We start from the raw sequence: 17,430 nt of genomic DNA on the forward strand, positions 1-17,430 counted from the left end.
GGCCAAAGTAGGCGCGCATATACTAAAGCTATGAGTGAGTGGTAAAGGCTGATTTTTTTTTCACCGATTGCTACGGCCAAGCAAGGAGACTGCAGATTTTGGTTAACGCATGCAACACTGTAGAGCGTCTGCGATGTGATTTTGATAAATATCTGTTGTTGTTGTTCTTAGCAGCACGTGAGCTAGGTAGGGTTAAAGAGAGTGTCAAGAGTTACAGCGGTACGAGGAAGGGTCGGTGATGAGCGTAGTGATGCTGAACGTGGTGGGCACCAAAAATGTGACGTAAAAGGTCAGGCAGGGGCATGGCTAATTTTGACTAACATACGATGATGTGGGCCGTAGGATACACCTTCTTTGTAGGGTTGAATATGGGTCATCGTAGTTGCTCTGTATGTGAAGCTGATCTTTCGTTGTTAAATGAGATGAGCATGGTCAACTGTTAAATGTCATAACATACTTTTTCTGCTATACGTCAGTATTCTGCAATTATTGCGGCATTGGCGCATAAGACAAAACTGCAATTCATCGTCCTTCTGCCTGATTTCTTCGTACAGCTCTGCCATAATCAGATTCGCATGTCTCACTTTTCAATAGTGCGTAGCCCTTGTAGGGCCGCAACAACGTCAACATAGCTGACGTGTAGCATGGAGCATCCGATTCGAGGGCGGAGAAAAATCACATAGATAAAATCAGCCTGTTATGGCAACTTATTTGATAAGTCATATTCGATAGAACAAGTTGTGCCCCATAAAGGCTGACTAGTGTAAAGCGGCACACACGTTGCACGCCCTCGGCTGTAAAAACTATGCACCTCATTTTTGCTAATCCCACGATCTCGGCTCGACCTGCAATTGCACTAGCGCTTCTTCATATATACGTTACATAGATACCTTATGCGTACACGTTTACGTAAACCTAGACAACACCTCATTCGTTCGTTATTGCTCACAATGCATCCACAACTATCCGCCATCCATTAATGAGACTGCTTCACTCACCGGCCAAACCTCCTTAAAACTGGGGTAAGGTCAATCTCAACCTGGTACGCTCTTCTTCGAGCCTTCTTATGTTCAGGACTTTGAACTGCACTATCACAGGATTCGGTTAATGCCCGTGGACAGATTGTTGTAAGCGCATGCCGATTTTTCTGCTGAGCAGGCAATGTGGGTCTCCCACCTTCAGAGTCTTCCTTTGGTAGTCCGCGCACATGCGGACTAACCAGTGTGCACACGAGCAAGGACATAACTCCAATGGCCCGTACGTACCCTATTGACTAGCGAGGTTTGGATCCTCCACCGAAGCTCCGCCCATCGGGCGCTACTATGACGGGCACTCTCCCATCGAAACGTGCTCGGCTAAGTAGAATGGTCTGCTCTTACTGCGGTTCACTCGCGCTCCAGATAGGTGGAAGTAGTAGCTATAGGAGTAGTGCGAATGGAAAGAGCTATCGAGCCGGTGGGCACTTCGTCTATCGCCTACCAACACGAGAAACAGCAGCGGGGGAAAGGACCAGCATCTACAGCAGCAACAGCAACAAAAAGCAGGCACGCCGGCACACTAGAAAAGGCCACATTATTATTAGAATTGGCCTTTTATATCCCATCATAGTATACACGTGTAGCAATGGTGCCGGTCGATGTAGGCAGGCAAAAGCGGACGAAACAACCTGTGCACCAACAAAACAGCTATCACAGCCCGTAGTGAGCTATTGCGCCGATATCTGCACAATCCGATGCACCCAAGAATGGATGGAATGTGTATAGCATCGTGCTTATGCGTGACATCGGTCCTAGGACAGACAGACTCGGTCAGATCGATTTGTCTCTCTAGCTTTTATCGGCCTGCCAGCTTCCTACCTATAACTGCGAACCGCCACTAGTCTGGTCACCTACTTTGCCCCGCCGTTACCTCCGAAGGAGGTGAGGTAGCTCAACTAGCAAAAGAATTCAATTGCGCAGCATTGGCGGCAGCGGCAGCAGTTGGAATGTCAGAGAACTTCATCGTCTCGAAATAAACGAGCGACGGACAGAATTAAACTGCTAGACCATAACAGGTAGAGTTCAAGGAATTTAGCTGTTTCCGGTTACCATTTGCTGAGGTGTCCACCCGGGACGGCTGGGAAAAACTGTAAAGCATAGAGATGCGGGCTACGAGATTGGGTTTACTAACACATATTTACTCTTCTTCATCCTCATTTCTGAACTGGAGTGCAATGGATTACTTCCAAGATATTATATAGGATCTTTTTCTATCAGTATTTTTCCCGTCGAATTGTCCCGATGATAATACTCAATTACTGAGTGATAGAAATCTACAAGCGATAGCCAAATATAATAATTCCGTCGTTGGTCCAACCTAATTTCTGGACGGTTGTGCATATGATTGGACCTGGTCCTTTTACAATAATTCAATCATGTAAACCGACAACATTACCTTACTAGATTACATTACCCCTGCGGTAACCAGACGTTGCACAAAAGATCGCTAGGTTTTTTTTTGTCCACGAAAACGCAGAACCATAATACAGAAGTAGTTAGGAAGGTTGAGAATGATTTTTAATATGTTAGTGCCATCTGCCAAGATAGTAACCGAGACCTTGTCAAGGTCCGCAAAGGTAGTACAGCTACGAAATTGGATCGAAATGTTTAGAAGTAACACATTGAAACTGTATAATAATTTTCAGATTACCGGGCGCTTTGGTGTCTAGTAAGCTTGAAAGCCGGAAGGGTACTGAGCTGTGAGTCTGCACGGCTGAAGATGATACACTGCTACATCGTTAGCTTGCAATGGGTCCACACTTTTGGACGAGGGCCGCCATTGAGAAGTCTACCAAAGGATGCACAAGCTTGTGGCCGATATTCTTGAAACTCCTTCCTTGAAATCTGATCGAAATATGCACTCATACAAACGGTGTTCGACTTTGAATCTAAGTTCGCCATGAACTTCCTTTTTGTAGATCAAAACGCCGGATCTTAAGATGGATGTGGTGCCAGCGGCAAGCCGTTAGCGGGGCATTCTTTGGCTCTCTTTTGACCTGTCGCTTGAGCAGCCCGGGTCAAGCAAAAAGCATTCATGAGATTTATGAGAGAGCGCAGAAAACTTCATTTTTATTATGTTATAGTTTGACACTACCTGGCTAACCTATACAAGCGATCGAAGGAAGTTTGGCACTGCAAGCAACCATCTTGAGGCGGAGGCAGTGAACAGCGGGGCAACCAAAGTCGACAGGCTATGCTTGCTTAGATGGGGGCATTTTTGGTTTGGGCCGTCTCGCAAGAGTAAATGCGGTGGCTATAATGTGCGAGCGAAGGGATGTCTCCACTAGGGTTACAGGTGAGCGCGCGAGATTTAAATCCCTCTTAAGAAGACAGGTCGTGGCTTTCGACAACATTCTTTGAGACACTACGACACATGGCCCGATGGGAAACTTGGTCCAAGGTGGTATTTGCTAAGAATTGCAACTGAACTATGATCAAAGAGAAACTACGAGTTGTGCTTCCGAAAACGACTTGTCTTCATTGGGGCCTATTGCAGGTACAATATTTCTTCTATATAGTAAAGATATCATCTCGCCCACCCGCGGGCACACATCACAGTTCTCTGAAATTACGGGAATGAGTAGTATAATTAGGTGCCGTTGAGTATAGGCACTGTTTGAAAAGCTTTCTTGCGTTAGCCAGTTATTCAACGTAAACACTCCTGAATTTACCCGTATGACCGATCGATCGGTCATCTACAAATTAGACTCGATTCAAGGAGCACTATCATCATATTAAAAAAAAAATACAAATAATAACATTTAACAAAAAAAAGCTAGTTTCTGTTTTTACCGTTAAAGTATTGTGGTGCGCGCTCTGGCAAGATTTGGTAGCAAGAGTCGGGAACATAGCTGATACATTACGAGAAAGTACCTATCTATAGCCTTTACTTGCTATAGTCAGCTATTCACCTAACAATGCCCATCCGAAAGCGTAACCATTTCGTGTTCAGCTTCACCTGTTTTCGCTTCCCCTGGGCGTCGGACACCACTTCTACCGCATAGATTTCTACAACGATTAAATTTAGCAGCGAGCAAACCGACACTCAACGATGCCACAATTCTACCCGGTAAAATTTACGCAGAATTAAGCGGTATACAAATAACAATATAACAAAGATGACAGGTAACGAGCTGAAGAGTCTCATCAAGCCAACTTTCAGCCATGGGGTAAACTACGGTGGCTTTGAAAGTATTTAGCGGCAAGTACACTAGCGATTGAAGTTAGCTTCCACGATCTGTAGCTTATGAAAGAGAATCAGATAGGCCAAAAGCAAATGTCTGCCATCATCCGGTGGCGAAGTCCTGCGGAATTCGACAAGGCTACGTCCCTCTTACAGCCGCGATACGAGACAAAACAACTCGACAACTTGAAAAACTCAGGGACTTGAAAACTTTTAGAAGCAGTTCCTGCTCTTGTTGCACGCTGTATCGTAAGGGAATATTGCGCTTTTTCACTCTCTCTCTCTCTCTATCGGCCTGCGAATGGATGGCCTTAACTAGACCGAGCAGGAGAAAGCTGAAATAAAGTCGGAACAAAGGCACATGTATAGTGAGCCGAACCGATGCGATATGCATGTAGCTGAAATGTTCAAAGTAAGGGACAAACAGTTGTGAAAATATTCCCTTTACTTGCTATTGCTGCCCGGCGGCTGTTTGCCCCGCTTAGATATGCGTTTGCTCCTATTGGACGATATGGAACGGCAATCGCAATGTAGGCATCATGTACGACTGATCGTATACAAATACATATAGGGTAGATCTGTATATATCAATCTGTTACGTGTATACGAAGCTGAATTGAATTCCGAGTGCAAAGATGGGCATCAGCTGCCTCTGCTAGAGTTGATAAAGTGTGCTTTCTTTTTTCTGCGTGATGCTTTCTGTCCCCGTACGGTTGCATTCGTTTCGTATACCATTGCCTCGTGCCATAGTGGAGCAAGCAAGCAGTGTGCAAAAACTCAACGATCCACTTCTCGGCCAGATTTGATTTAGCTTATTTTGCTTGCAATGCTCTAGACGGTAGTGCTGCATGTTCGCTAAAAAAGCAGTTGAAAAGGGTGACAACCTTCGTCTCTTTTTGGTCGTTCGAAGGCACTTGATGCCTCAGATTCCCAAATTGATCTATAGCCGATTGATGTGATTGTGGCTAACTGGTTGGCTGACTGGCCTGACGTTTGCCGTCTTCGATCAAATTGGCGAGTGACTATAGCTGTGTTTGTTCGACTGAAGGCGGCCAAAAAGCTGGATTTGTTAGGTAAAGCGGAGAATAAACTGACGATTTGCGCCTTAACACGAAGGCAATTGCAAACGCAAAATGTCCCCAATACAACAGGACTTATTGTCCGTATCTGGAATTATTCGTATCTGGACAACTAGCTGAATCAATGTCCTTCCGCCACACTTTTTTTTCTGAGATTCTCGTGCCAATCTGAGCTGCAATCTTTCGTCAGCAATAGCGGAAATGGCTGTAACCTGTCGCTGTGCATGTCGCAACAACTGGACGTCTGTTTTGCCTGAATTTCATAGGCCCACTGTTCTCGTAAACGCAAAGATGTACTCAATGAACGATAACGAAAGTGCGACAATCAATGCGCTTGAAAGGTGCAGATGTCTCCTGCTGCTATAGCGCTACCCTGCGGGAACACCGGTAACGACAACAGAATCAAAGCCTAAATCATCACACTTTTGTCACCGTCGTCTTTGACGCTGCTGCTAGCGCCGCCGCGGCGACTTTGCCCCTGTTGTTTTGTTGGTTGTTGACACTTTTGTGCAGCTGGGCTTAAGCATTCCCAGTTCAGGGCCCAGCTGCACCGAAGGGGCTTGCGCGACCTCGGCTGGTTAAGGGACAGTCGCCGATGTGCAACAACACGGCAGACAAAAGGAAAGTAGGACACCATACGTTTGGGTAAAGCACTCTGGTTGACTGACTGGTTACACAGTCGTATAGAATCCATGTAGACGCACGGACACCACTAGTAATAGAACGCAAAATTCGCTGTGTACCTGTCTTCGGGAACTGTGTCTACGCTACGAGGCTCAATATTACTCTTGGTAAATTTGCACCATTATGTGAGCGTAATACTTTTGAAACGCCTCAATGACCAGAAGTACCGTGCTTGTAAAATAGACCATATACATATACACGTGTGTTATTTACTCTGCATTATCAAGGATGGCTTTATGTTTACTATTGTTATTATGAGCAGTTCATAGAATGTTCTTACGACAATGTTTACTCTCATTTCTGGCTGCCAGGTTTGCAATAGACTGGTCGCATCCCCGCACTAAGTATCGACCAAGGATAGCGGTAAGGCTCAGCTTATCATTGCTCGCAATGCTCGCGGCCACCAAATAGATAAGTGATCAGCTGCGAATCGTTTCGAGGAAGACGCGTTACTTGCATAGCAGACGCTCACCGAATTACACTTAATCTTCCTATTTCCAGATGGACTCCTATTGTTATTTTAATGACGCCCGTTTTGTTGTGGAAAGCAGAATGATATAATAGAGACTAAGAAGAAGTTTTCACTCGGTGGAAGTGATACAAAAACCTTATTTGTTCTGATCGACCTTGTAACATATTTTGCCCTGTAATCTTGTGTGGTTTTTGTCCAAATAATCGATAAATGTTTCGAATTTTCAGTACGGAACTCAAGCCGCAAGTTATTGCTTCGAGGGAGCTCAAAACCGTGTTTTTACACACGGGAGGCTCGGATCTACACGTTACCACTACACTAACAGGAAAGCAATAATTATATTGCAGAAAGTGTAGGATTGATGGTTAAACAAAAAACAAAATAAAGCAAGTGGTCCACTGACCCTCTGAACGGCTACTAGCTTCCGGAGTCGTCTCTACTCTCGAACCACGTGTTTCTATATAGGTTACAAGGAAATATTTCTACAATTGGTAGAATAGCGCAATTTCAATATCTAACATATAAAGCAATGCTAACGCAAGCGTGCATTTTCAGGTGGGACATATTGGTGTCTCGATAGCCGTGAGCCAGACAAACTTCGTGTATAATTTACAGGAGTAATTCACGTCTAGACACATAGCTAGATATTGCTCGATTTGCGTACTCGTTGTTGTGCCACAAACTAGGCGTACTAAACGCCAAATAACAACGATCCGCGGCTAGCCATGATGAAGAAATCTTCTGTCATCTGAAGGTTATTCATTCTCTACATCGTTCGCCAGTCAGCTAGCTGCAAGCGGGAAGATCTTGTTGTTGCTGTCGCAACTTCGTCGACTTGGCTTCGCAAAAGGACTTCGCTTATGGCCGAAGTCTTCTCCTATCTTCAGCGAACGAAGAAAAGGTCCAGAGATGTCTTCGGGTACCGATGCGCAGGTTTCGCCGCTGTTAATCGCAGTTTGTATTACTGTTTTCCCTTCTATATTTGCCTCCGACGATAATCAAAGTTTTGCCTAGCACACAATTTCGTGTTATGAGCCTGCTGTCAGGGAAGGGATTGCCCGGAGGAGCACTTTGGTACTCGATCGAATCGCAATTATAGCAAAACGAAATTAACGATAATCAACGAAATCACTTGACGATATCTGATGGGCAAGTTTTTTGGGGGAAACTCGTAATGGTGCGCATAGCTCATGTAAATGTCGTAAGGGAGGAGCAATGAATCTAGCTCAAAATAAGTCCACTTATATGTTATTCTTACCTAAAGCTTATCCCCGTATGAAGCAGTAGCAAAATGCTTCCCCGCAGCATTTCTGTTGACCCATTGTTCAATTATACGCCATGAGCATCTCAACTCCCTGTGGTAATCAATCCGTTCTCAAACGGCAACAGCAGTGGTGCTTTCTTATGAGCTGGTTGTTTTCTTCAAAAGGCCTTCCTCACTCCATGTGCATTTAGTTAAGCCATGCACACGGCCACCTACAGATTGTCACCGACCGGAATAACACCGAAAATATAGAACGGTGCGTAGACTATTTGAATTCGTTAGTTTCGTCGATCACATCACTGACTTGATTGATCCGAAATCTTTTTCGACATTCGCCCGCGTCGATCGTTTCGGTGCCTTTGCGTTTTTAAAATTCGAAGCCGCTTTTCCGATGACCATTCGTAGCTGAACGAGGCATAAGTGTCGCAGAAGAATGTGGCGCTGATCCATGTTTTTCGAAAATGTCGTTACTCTACGCTGATTGACGCTCAGTTATTATTCCTTGCCGCTGGTCATAACTCTACATACTCGAGAATATACGGGGTTCCAACGGCATGTAGAGGTTTTTTTCAACAAGTACTCTCTAACGTGTCCAATATGGGCCCATTGTTTTACAGTTTTGTTAAAACCCTGAGTTTTTCAGTACTTTAAAGTACTATACATATTCTCGAACACCCCCGCAATAACATTCTACACAGAGATCTACAGCAGACTTACTACCCTTATGGTACTAATGTTGATGATGGTCGTACTTTCGTAAAGCTAAAAATAGCCAGTTATCGAACGCTGAATGCCGCCGCTGTTTTGTTGTGTTCTATTGAGCGTTGCTCAGGAGCCGCATAGTAAGACCTTCTTTGAATTTTCTTCGTATTGTCAAAACAAATAGTTCTCGCATATACATACGTGCCATGGAGCGACTAACTACAATTCCTTGGCCCTTTACCGCAATGCTTATTTTACCTTTTAGTGACATGCAGTCCCCACGCTCACATAAGTCAAGCACACCGCTAAGCAGCCCAAGATGCTACTGCTACTGTCGCCGTAAAAGCACATTCGATTTCTCGTCGTTCGATTAGCCACTTAGGCTGTACATTTTCGGTTGCTTGTCTTTTTTTTTTAACTGGATCCTTCGTTGCAGCTGCTGTTGCCGCCGAATGCATCATCCAGACCCCGACCGGCGGCCGACACGAAATTCGACCCAGACCCATCCAGATCCATAATGTCTGCAGTGATTGCTTTCTTCTTATTCGATTCGCGTCGTCATCGTTGGCGTCCTTACAAGCTATCGACCTATGCTGGGTTGGTCCACGTTATTCTTCACTGTTTCGACTTCATAGCAGGTATTTCTGCATGGTAGACAAGTAACAGCGGACGGATTCAAGTGACTTCATTTCGACTTCAAAACTCGAATGGCCCACCAACAAACGACGCTTAGCAAGCCTGCTAGCAACTGTAAACAATGTATAGCATGACCGACAATTTGCGTCTTTAAAGCTTACTCCCGTATAGAGGTGATGATGCTTCGTATGACAAAGGAACTCATCGAAAATGCTTTTTGTAGGTTTTTACTGGACTCTACTTTCTCACCCTAATACGGGGCTACGTCAAAAATGAAAATTTTGATAAACTCTGTTCCCATTTTTGGGCTCGCACGTACCCCATTGCAGACGCCTAGATATGTGTTTTTTCTACATATTTCTCGCATATACATGTTGCTGCATTTGTCATGCGTCGGCAAAATGTGGCGTAATGGGCCCAAATGGATCAACCACAAACGTAAATCCTCCTTTGTCCCTTCTTGTAGCCATTTAGAGTCACACTCAAGTTGAATTTGACAGTGAAATTAGTAACAGACGGTAATTATTACCTGGAACAACAATCTCCTACTGCATTGTAAAATGATTGGCGAACGAATTAACAGATGATTGTTAATCACAGCCCTGCTAGTTAAATCGTTATATATATATATATATGTATTCCCTTTTTCTCGCCGGCGAAAAAAAATATCGTTGCGTTTGCAGTGGTGGGCAACGGCCACGTAGGCGCTGCCACGCGATGCCTACACAGGACTTCTCTAGATATTGTGAAATGTTGTTATAGTTACGTCGATCACCGCCGATGATAGGTGCTACGGGTACGGCCCGTCAATATCCCTACGACTGTCGCTTGTCTCTTGCTGAAACGATAAGCTGCGATTTTACCGACTCTTGTTGTGGCAGCATGAGGATTTCATCGTTTGCGTTTTTTTCACAGGCCATTACGCGACGAAGCCGGGCTGGCTTGAGTCTGCTAGAGCTGCTCGCAGTGAACGTAGGCCGCACAGCGTGAGCATTGACGTTGGGCAGCGCTTAAAATAAAAATAAATATTACGAGGACGGGCGTTGTTACTAGGGTTGTTGCGGCAGCAATGGATCGCTCTTGCTGATGCGGTCGTTGCATATGCAAATGCAGGTACACATACGGTCAGTGGCACCTACCTAGGAGGCCTGTTCAGATAGCCCAGCGATCACTCCAGAATAATAATGAGCTAAACTCAATTACAACGATCTGATTCTGCTGAGCCGAAGTTGTATCCGAGCGAACGCTTTAAAACGGCATGTCATTGGCCGTCAGACATCGCTGACCCGAAAGGCGCGCGAGCCTATAGTTTATTGTGGATGGCGATTTCAACTGGTTTCGTCGACGGACGCTGAGCGCTAAACTACGGTCAAACCTCCCCATGTCGATGCCGACCGCATGACAAACAATAGTTCAGTAATCAAGCGACCAGCAATAATAACAATAGCAGCTAAAGCAGCGACGCCGGCGACCGTAAACGTGGCACAGTTTGGCCACTGCTATTCGCACAGGGTGACGAATTACGGGCGCCTAATACGCTAGCTGCCGTGATTGATGGCAACTAATTATCGCTGGAGGCTTTGATGCCCCTCGTCAGGGGGGCGTCAGGCGTAGAAGAAACAACGACAACATGTGTTCATCGCTCGGCTAAATATGCCAGGGGGAGCGCGTCCTTGCAAAGCCAAGCTCTACGTCTCGTGATATGTACATACGTATCTCGTTTTTCTCCTAAAACATGAAGATAATTCGTACACTTGACGCGCAGCGCATTACGAGCGTGTACGTAAACAAAAACGATCGAGGCCATAGATCATTACAAACTTGACTTTATACCCACGTTGATCTTTTGCTGCTTCGAAAGCTATTTTCAGTTTTCGTTAATTATTCATTTCGCAGGCAACACGCCATATGTCGTGTTTTTCGCGGGCCTCATTTCCCAAAACAAGTGCGCACAAAGGTGCGCGTCAGTTCCCCTGGAGTTCGACAAGTCTTTTAGGGTGTGTATGTGTGATCGTGAATATCGTTGCGCAGGAATCACCCTGTAAAGCTATTTCTACAAGTGGTCAATGTCCGTCTATCTATCTATCTATGCGTGCGGAAGAGTTCTTACAAATGCGACTCATACGAGCTCGTCTTGTACGATAGTAGGGTCACGTTTTTCCAGTTCCGTTCGACGCGGGTGATTCTCACCGTCTGCGAGTACGAACTCCGCGACATGCCTATTCCGTAAGAGGTCACGCGTAAAGTTGCGAACGAGTCCATTGATAATAACAAACTAGCACAACTAAAGAAGTCGGAACTGTGGCGTTCAAAGCTGCACGGGTAGTTACAATATATTTTTCTCTTTTATCCGCGTGTTCACCGAAAGTCGTAGCTTTCGACACGTAATGTCAAACTGAAAGATCCCGTTGATAATTGGCGATTGTGTCCGTGGTCGCAACTCGCTTGTTCGGACGACATCCACGATCCATCTCGAACGGACTATAAAACCGTTTTCTCTGACTGTATGTGCTTTTTTCCTGCACCTGTATTAAACTAACAGACCTTATACCACAGCACGTATCGGCATGCTACAATTATGATCCGAGATCATTTCCACATACATATACGCAACGATTATAAACTCTTACTATAAAGATAGACGGCCAGTTTAATATTTACAGCTGGCAATCAGTTCGGCTGAGATAACACAGTCACTTCAATAGCAACAGTATATCTACGGACACGACGGCATTTCAATACCGTAATTTGATGGTTACGCATAATGCTAGAGTTGTTACTTCCTGTGTTTTACGGATAGTTTCGTTTCTCTTAGATGATGGTTTCATAGTGCGCGATGATAGCACGGCCAGCGTATGATTTTTCGTGAACAGCTCGTGTCGTAGCATCTGCGTCTATTTTACGCGTGAGCACGCATCGCCATTTCTCGGACGCTCGTGTTTTCGTAGCCGTAGCCGCGGCCGCAGTCGTCGTCTAGTTCTCTGGATTCGTCGGAGCGATTCTTGGCCGCAACGTGCTTTGAGACGGACGCCGCCGTGCGATGTTGGGCCGAAACGGAGTCCCGCCACTGCAGTTCAATCGAACGAATGCTCTAAGAATTCTGCGCAGTAACAGTAGGACAAGGTGAAGAATGTCAAGGCGTACGTTTTTGGTGACACACTGCTGGCTTCGGAGCTCGTTATTTCTTATATATTCGATTTGCGATACGATTACGGCCACCGCTCCACGCACGATCCGAGCTGGCTGGCTGGCTGGCTGGCTGGCTGGCTAGAAGATAAGTGTTATTCTACTGCGTCCCTTTGCCGCGGCATTTATTGCCGCTCGCAACAGCATTAGCAGGAGCTCAATAAAATTGGCTCACTCGAATAATAGCACTCTACTGGGCAAGGTTTCGTGCGCAACACTGTAACAGCGGACGAAACACGACAACTTCGATCGCTTGGCGTCGGTGTTGTTTCCCTTTCGACTTTCGCTAGACCGATCGCTTCCTCTTCTCGTAGAAACAGTGGCGCGACAACATATGGATATATAATAACTGCTACACCGTTAATGAATATCTTCTGCAGAGTTACTAATTACTTTCACTCGAAGTAACGGCGACAACAATGACGCCCAGGGCTCTCTGAGGACATAACACGATTCACTGTGTGTGTGTGCATGCATGCGCCTTCTCCTGAATTGAACTACTCTTGTTCCGTTAAAGTGCACGAGCTCCCGTGCGACGAACGCTTAACAGCGCTGAACTGCTGAGCGCACGCGCACGCTCGCCTTTGACGAAAGATCCATCTGTCCGTTCGCCAGCGATGGTGGGTCCGTTCTGCGGCCGCGAACCGTCTTCTGTATGGCGTTGCGCGGAAAGGGCCACCGCTGCCGCCGCTAGAGCAACTGTTGGCGGACGGCTACGTTGCTCGCGCATCCACTAGTAACAGCTGTAGTAGTCGTATCAGCAGTTAAACAGCACGGCGCCACTGAGCAGGAACGTCACCGCGGGCATTGCTGGGTCGGTTTCGCGGGCTGCGGCGGTAGAGACGTACAGCTGCCAGAGGCGGTGAAAAAGGCGCCAGCAGCGACAAACAGCGCCGCCACTAATAGCAAAGCTTCACCTGCCGCCTCTTTGCTTAAGTGATTGAGTGAGTGGCTGATGAATGTCACGTCAGTCGCAAGAGCCAACGCCCACAGTAAACCCGGCAGTCGTAGCAACAGCTGCTAGCGATAATATTGTAGGCCATCGGCATTCGACTCGTTGGACGTTTCGACAAAAGTTATGTCTGGCCATAGACGTGCCGGCGGTAAAAAAATCAGCGACCCGTTGCTATTCGAGATAACCCCATGACAAAAGGCACGAATAGGATCAAGAAGCACTTCTTACTATAAGATTACAGACCCCGAGCGAGCGTAGAAACCAGGCAACGCAGGGTAACGCGACGTAATTGTGCTACCTGCGGTGGAAGGCTTCGCCGCAGGCGCGAGGATCTATCTGTTTTATTCGAAAAAACAACTTAGCTATGTTAGGTAGCGGTTGATAGGAGAGCCACTGTTGTTGCAAGCAGAGCTAAGTGGAGCTGATGAGCGCACAAGGTCACGCTCGTGTCGCGAGGGCCAGCGTGAAGAAATTAGTACGGATCCGAGAACAACAAATTGCTGGAGTAAAGATAAAGGTAGATCGGTTCATCCGCTATACCGTGCCGCCACGGCGTTATCATTAGCGTAACTGCCAGCCACCGCTATGGACACCACGTCATCTAGTTAAGCTGAGAAGCTGCTAATGAAACGCACTCAAAAACGCTGAACGCTGGCTACAAGAGAAGTCGCAAAGATATCATTGTTGTTCGTAGAGGAAATTTTTCCATAGCGTATTAAGTGTCACCTGACAAGTGAGTGCTGTCTTGACCAATAATTCCGACATGTCACTCGCGTCATTGATCGTCACTCTTAACTATTATCTGGACTGGAATAACGCACGTTGATTCCTTGATGGACCTCCACGAGCGCCGTTGTGACGAAATTCAAGCATGAACGGGAAGACCAAAGCCATACATCTATACAGCTTAAACACTGACAGAATACATGGCGTTGAATGACAGAGATAAGGAGGAATCGTTCGAAAAGTGCTTAGTACGGCCAGTCGGCCTACCGGCGCCCCCCTACCGACATGTTCGAACGAGACTTACCGTCCGTCACTGCTAACCAGGACAATTTCGATCGATAATTAACACAGATAGCCTTAGCGACTAGCGTTAGACTGCTAATAATAACAGAACAAAATGGTAAATGAGCGAAGCTTGCGGCCGGAACAGTCTCGTAATTAAAGCAAGGCTCAATGCCAATACAGCCTTAATCGCCGTCGGGTGCAGTTACAGGTTTCGGGGTCGCTGAAGAATGAGTCGAGCAATCTGCTACGAATGAAGGAAAAGGAAATCGAGAGTTGGAACTCGACGTCGTCGTCGTTTAGTATATCATCTGTATTGTATAGGCTTCCTACCGCGATGTCCACTCCATCAGATGGCGCCGACAGGCGTACGGCAGGCGAATGCCAAAAACAAATGTAATTTCGATGATATTGCGTATTTCGCACGTGCGTACACGAAAAAATTTCTGTTCCTTCCTCGCGTGCGCGTTATGTCGATCCGTCGGGAGGTTTTGACGCCGACGTCGAGGAACGACCAGCCACCCATTGCTCTATTGCATGCATGACCTGGCCCATCGCATCTCATCATTGTACAAACGCGTCATCGATAATACGATGCTATATTTGACGTGATGACTAATTCGCTATTGTACACATATATCATATATAATATTACTGCCATTAATAGTAATAAAAATGGCATAGATTATCAGAGAGGAAGAGTTGGCCACACTGCGACGGGGCTGGCTTCATTTACGGCTGCTTCCCGTTCGATAGACGATAAGGCCGAATCGTACGTGGGAAGCACGTGATCAAGCAGAGCTACCGGCGTCATGGACAAGCGACTAAGGCGATTAGATACCGATAATATATAGTCACTGTGTAAATTTCAACATCGACGAGAAGGCTGTCTATCTAGGAAATTTTGGCCGGTTAACGCGATACTAGGTGACGTTATCATGTAGATTATAAATTAGGTGAAAATAATCCAATTGGCAAAACTTTTCTTTTAATTTGCAAGATGGATTAGGTTTTGATGCATGAAGCGCTAGCGTATCGTTCCTCGTAGAAACACTCTAGGCGGTCAACTCTGCTTCGAATTATTACTCGATAGATTCCTCGTGCGTCCGGGGCCTCTCGGTACGACTGCGTCTATCAACACGGTTCACGTACGTTCTTCCTTTACCCCTTCAAGAGTTAGAAGATACGAGTTAGTGAGCTACACGGAGAAATTGTCATCTTACATCGCTATTGAGGTGCTTTATTAGCCATGAATGAAGAAATATTATCATTGGACATGAAACGAAGCGAGCGCGAGAGCAAAACGCAATAGGCGCTTCGTTTTTTTTCTAGCCTCACGGCTAATTTTTAGTTACTCACATAGATACTTTGCACGATAGAGCTATCGACAACTTCGTAGAATCGAGAATTGTTGGGGCGTTCCTCGGTGCGTGGGTGCAAGGTCAACATTTCGTTCAGGGGCAACACGGTCGACAAGTTAACGCTTCGTTTTACACGTGCACAACCGGTAGAATTGGCCGAGTGGTTACCAGCGCGCACAACTAGACTTGCGCCTATTGTCATCACGTATGGCTGATTGTTGGCATATACAATAGATTCCTACTATGTGGCACTTCGATGCACGCCGTGATTTTCGCAGAATGAGTTTCGTAGGTGTCCGAGAGCTCGTCAATGAAACGAGGTGACTGAATTTGCGCCAGCCTCACTACACGTAAAAATTGACCATTCAACGAATGCAGCCCGAAGAGAGAAGCTATCGTAGAGTGAAGTAACACATCTACACAGACAGTACTCTAGGCCAACAGGGAATTCGAGTTGTGTACAATGTCGTCCTTGTTAGCCGTTTGGTCTTTTCATAGCTGAAACATCATGCCGTGTCCGCCACTAAGGCCTGTTAATACGTCAACCAGAAACAGTTAGTTTTTTTTTTCCTGCGGATAATTAATATGTTAGATCTAAGATTACTGACTGTATTAAGCTTAATGGCAATCAAGGCAACACTGAGAATCTTGAACATGGCATTAACTATCGCTAGAACGCTGTCGCCTTCAAATCCTATCTGATCCCGCTCATTATACGTTGAGTGTTACAGTTTTTTTACATCTTATGAATAATAGTTATAGTCATTGCTATGACATGATAACGGGTGCTAGAGCTACAGAAAATTAGTAGCATCCTAACAGATAGGCCAATTACCGTCCGGACAAACATGGCACAATCCAGAAGGACGATTTCGGAAGCTGCAAATAATTACAAAGACGTTTTAACATGACGCTGGCATCCTTCTGAGACATACAGCAACAACATCTGAATCCCCACTTAATTATCATCCCTATTTAAAGTTTAATCTGTTATTCTACGAGCATCAGCTGGCACAGCAGATTGTGTTTTTTTTTTTTTTTCTATTCATTTGCCGTCTGTGTCACTATTCACTTTCGTCCTGTTTACTCTGTCAGGCTTTATCTTGCCATGGTTACCATTTCGCGCCTTGGAGACGTGGAAAACATATTCTAGGATCACACAAGCTGTTTAAAGTTTTGGCGTGCGCCTCTCGAATCCAAAAAATTAATTACGTATCGGTACCGCTTGCGCGTCTACGTGTACGTGAGTTGATGGTGATTTTTATATAGAATTTTGATTTGTTGCTACCCCTGTCTTCAGCCTGATCTTTCTCTCTTTTGCGAAATTCATCCTATACACTAATCAAGTCTACGACATATTCGTCCGCATGAGGAAGATAAGCTGACAGCAATCCTCTCGATGGACGCGTGTGCTTCATCGGACGTATCGGTCACTCAACGCAGCTTAGTCAATCAACACTGTCCCTCTCTATTGTCCGCCTTTGTTTGCCCCATAATTTCCGATAATAGAATCAAATTTAACGGGTGCTTGGGTAAGCCGCCCGCTAGAAGTCGACGATTTGGTATCGATCGTTTGGCACTTTCCTGCCTTTTTTCCAGCATCTGATGGCCAGGCTTATCTCGTCGGCGGCAGTGGAACAGTCGACGGACGGCAAATCCGACGACTATCAACAGTCCAAGCCGAAAAGTTGGCCGACTCGATTGCTGTTACTATACAATGCTACAATGTTCAAATATCAATGCCCGGTCCCGTAGCGAGCACGACATAGTCCAAATGGAATCGATGACAGAATAGCCCACGGGCCAGTCGCTAGGGGCAGCAGCTGCCCAGACCTACCCGCCCGAATATCAAGAGTTTGATT

The 17,430-nt window shown here is 45.8% G+C and overlaps 1 protein-coding gene across 3 annotated transcripts in view; it reads right to left on the reverse strand.

Annotated features, from left to right (window-relative positions):
- The window catches only part of siz (Brefeldin-resistant Arf-GEF family protein schizo), a 60,354-nt gene that overhangs the window by 31,742 nt on the left and 11,182 nt on the right, over positions 1–17,430 (reverse strand). The window contains exon 1 of one of the 3 annotated variants that reach the window (XM_022837559.2): positions 11,184–12,870. The exons of 1 other annotated variant lie outside the window; for it this stretch is intronic. In XM_022837559.2, the coding sequence (XP_022693294.1) occupies positions 11,184–11,320 (137 nt within the window). In that variant the 5' untranslated portion in view covers positions 11,321–12,870. Of the gene's footprint in view, positions 1–11,168; positions 12,871–17,430 lie in introns of those variants that run through there. One more of the 3 variants, XM_022837558.2, reaches the window with a different exon arrangement.

The sequence above is a fragment of the Varroa jacobsoni genome, unplaced genomic scaffold, assembly GCF_002532875.2.
Source record: "Varroa jacobsoni isolate VJ856 unplaced genomic scaffold, vjacob_1.0 scaffold_713, whole genome shotgun sequence".
Lineage (NCBI taxonomy): Eukaryota > Metazoa > Arthropoda > Arachnida > Mesostigmata > Varroidae > Varroa > Varroa jacobsoni.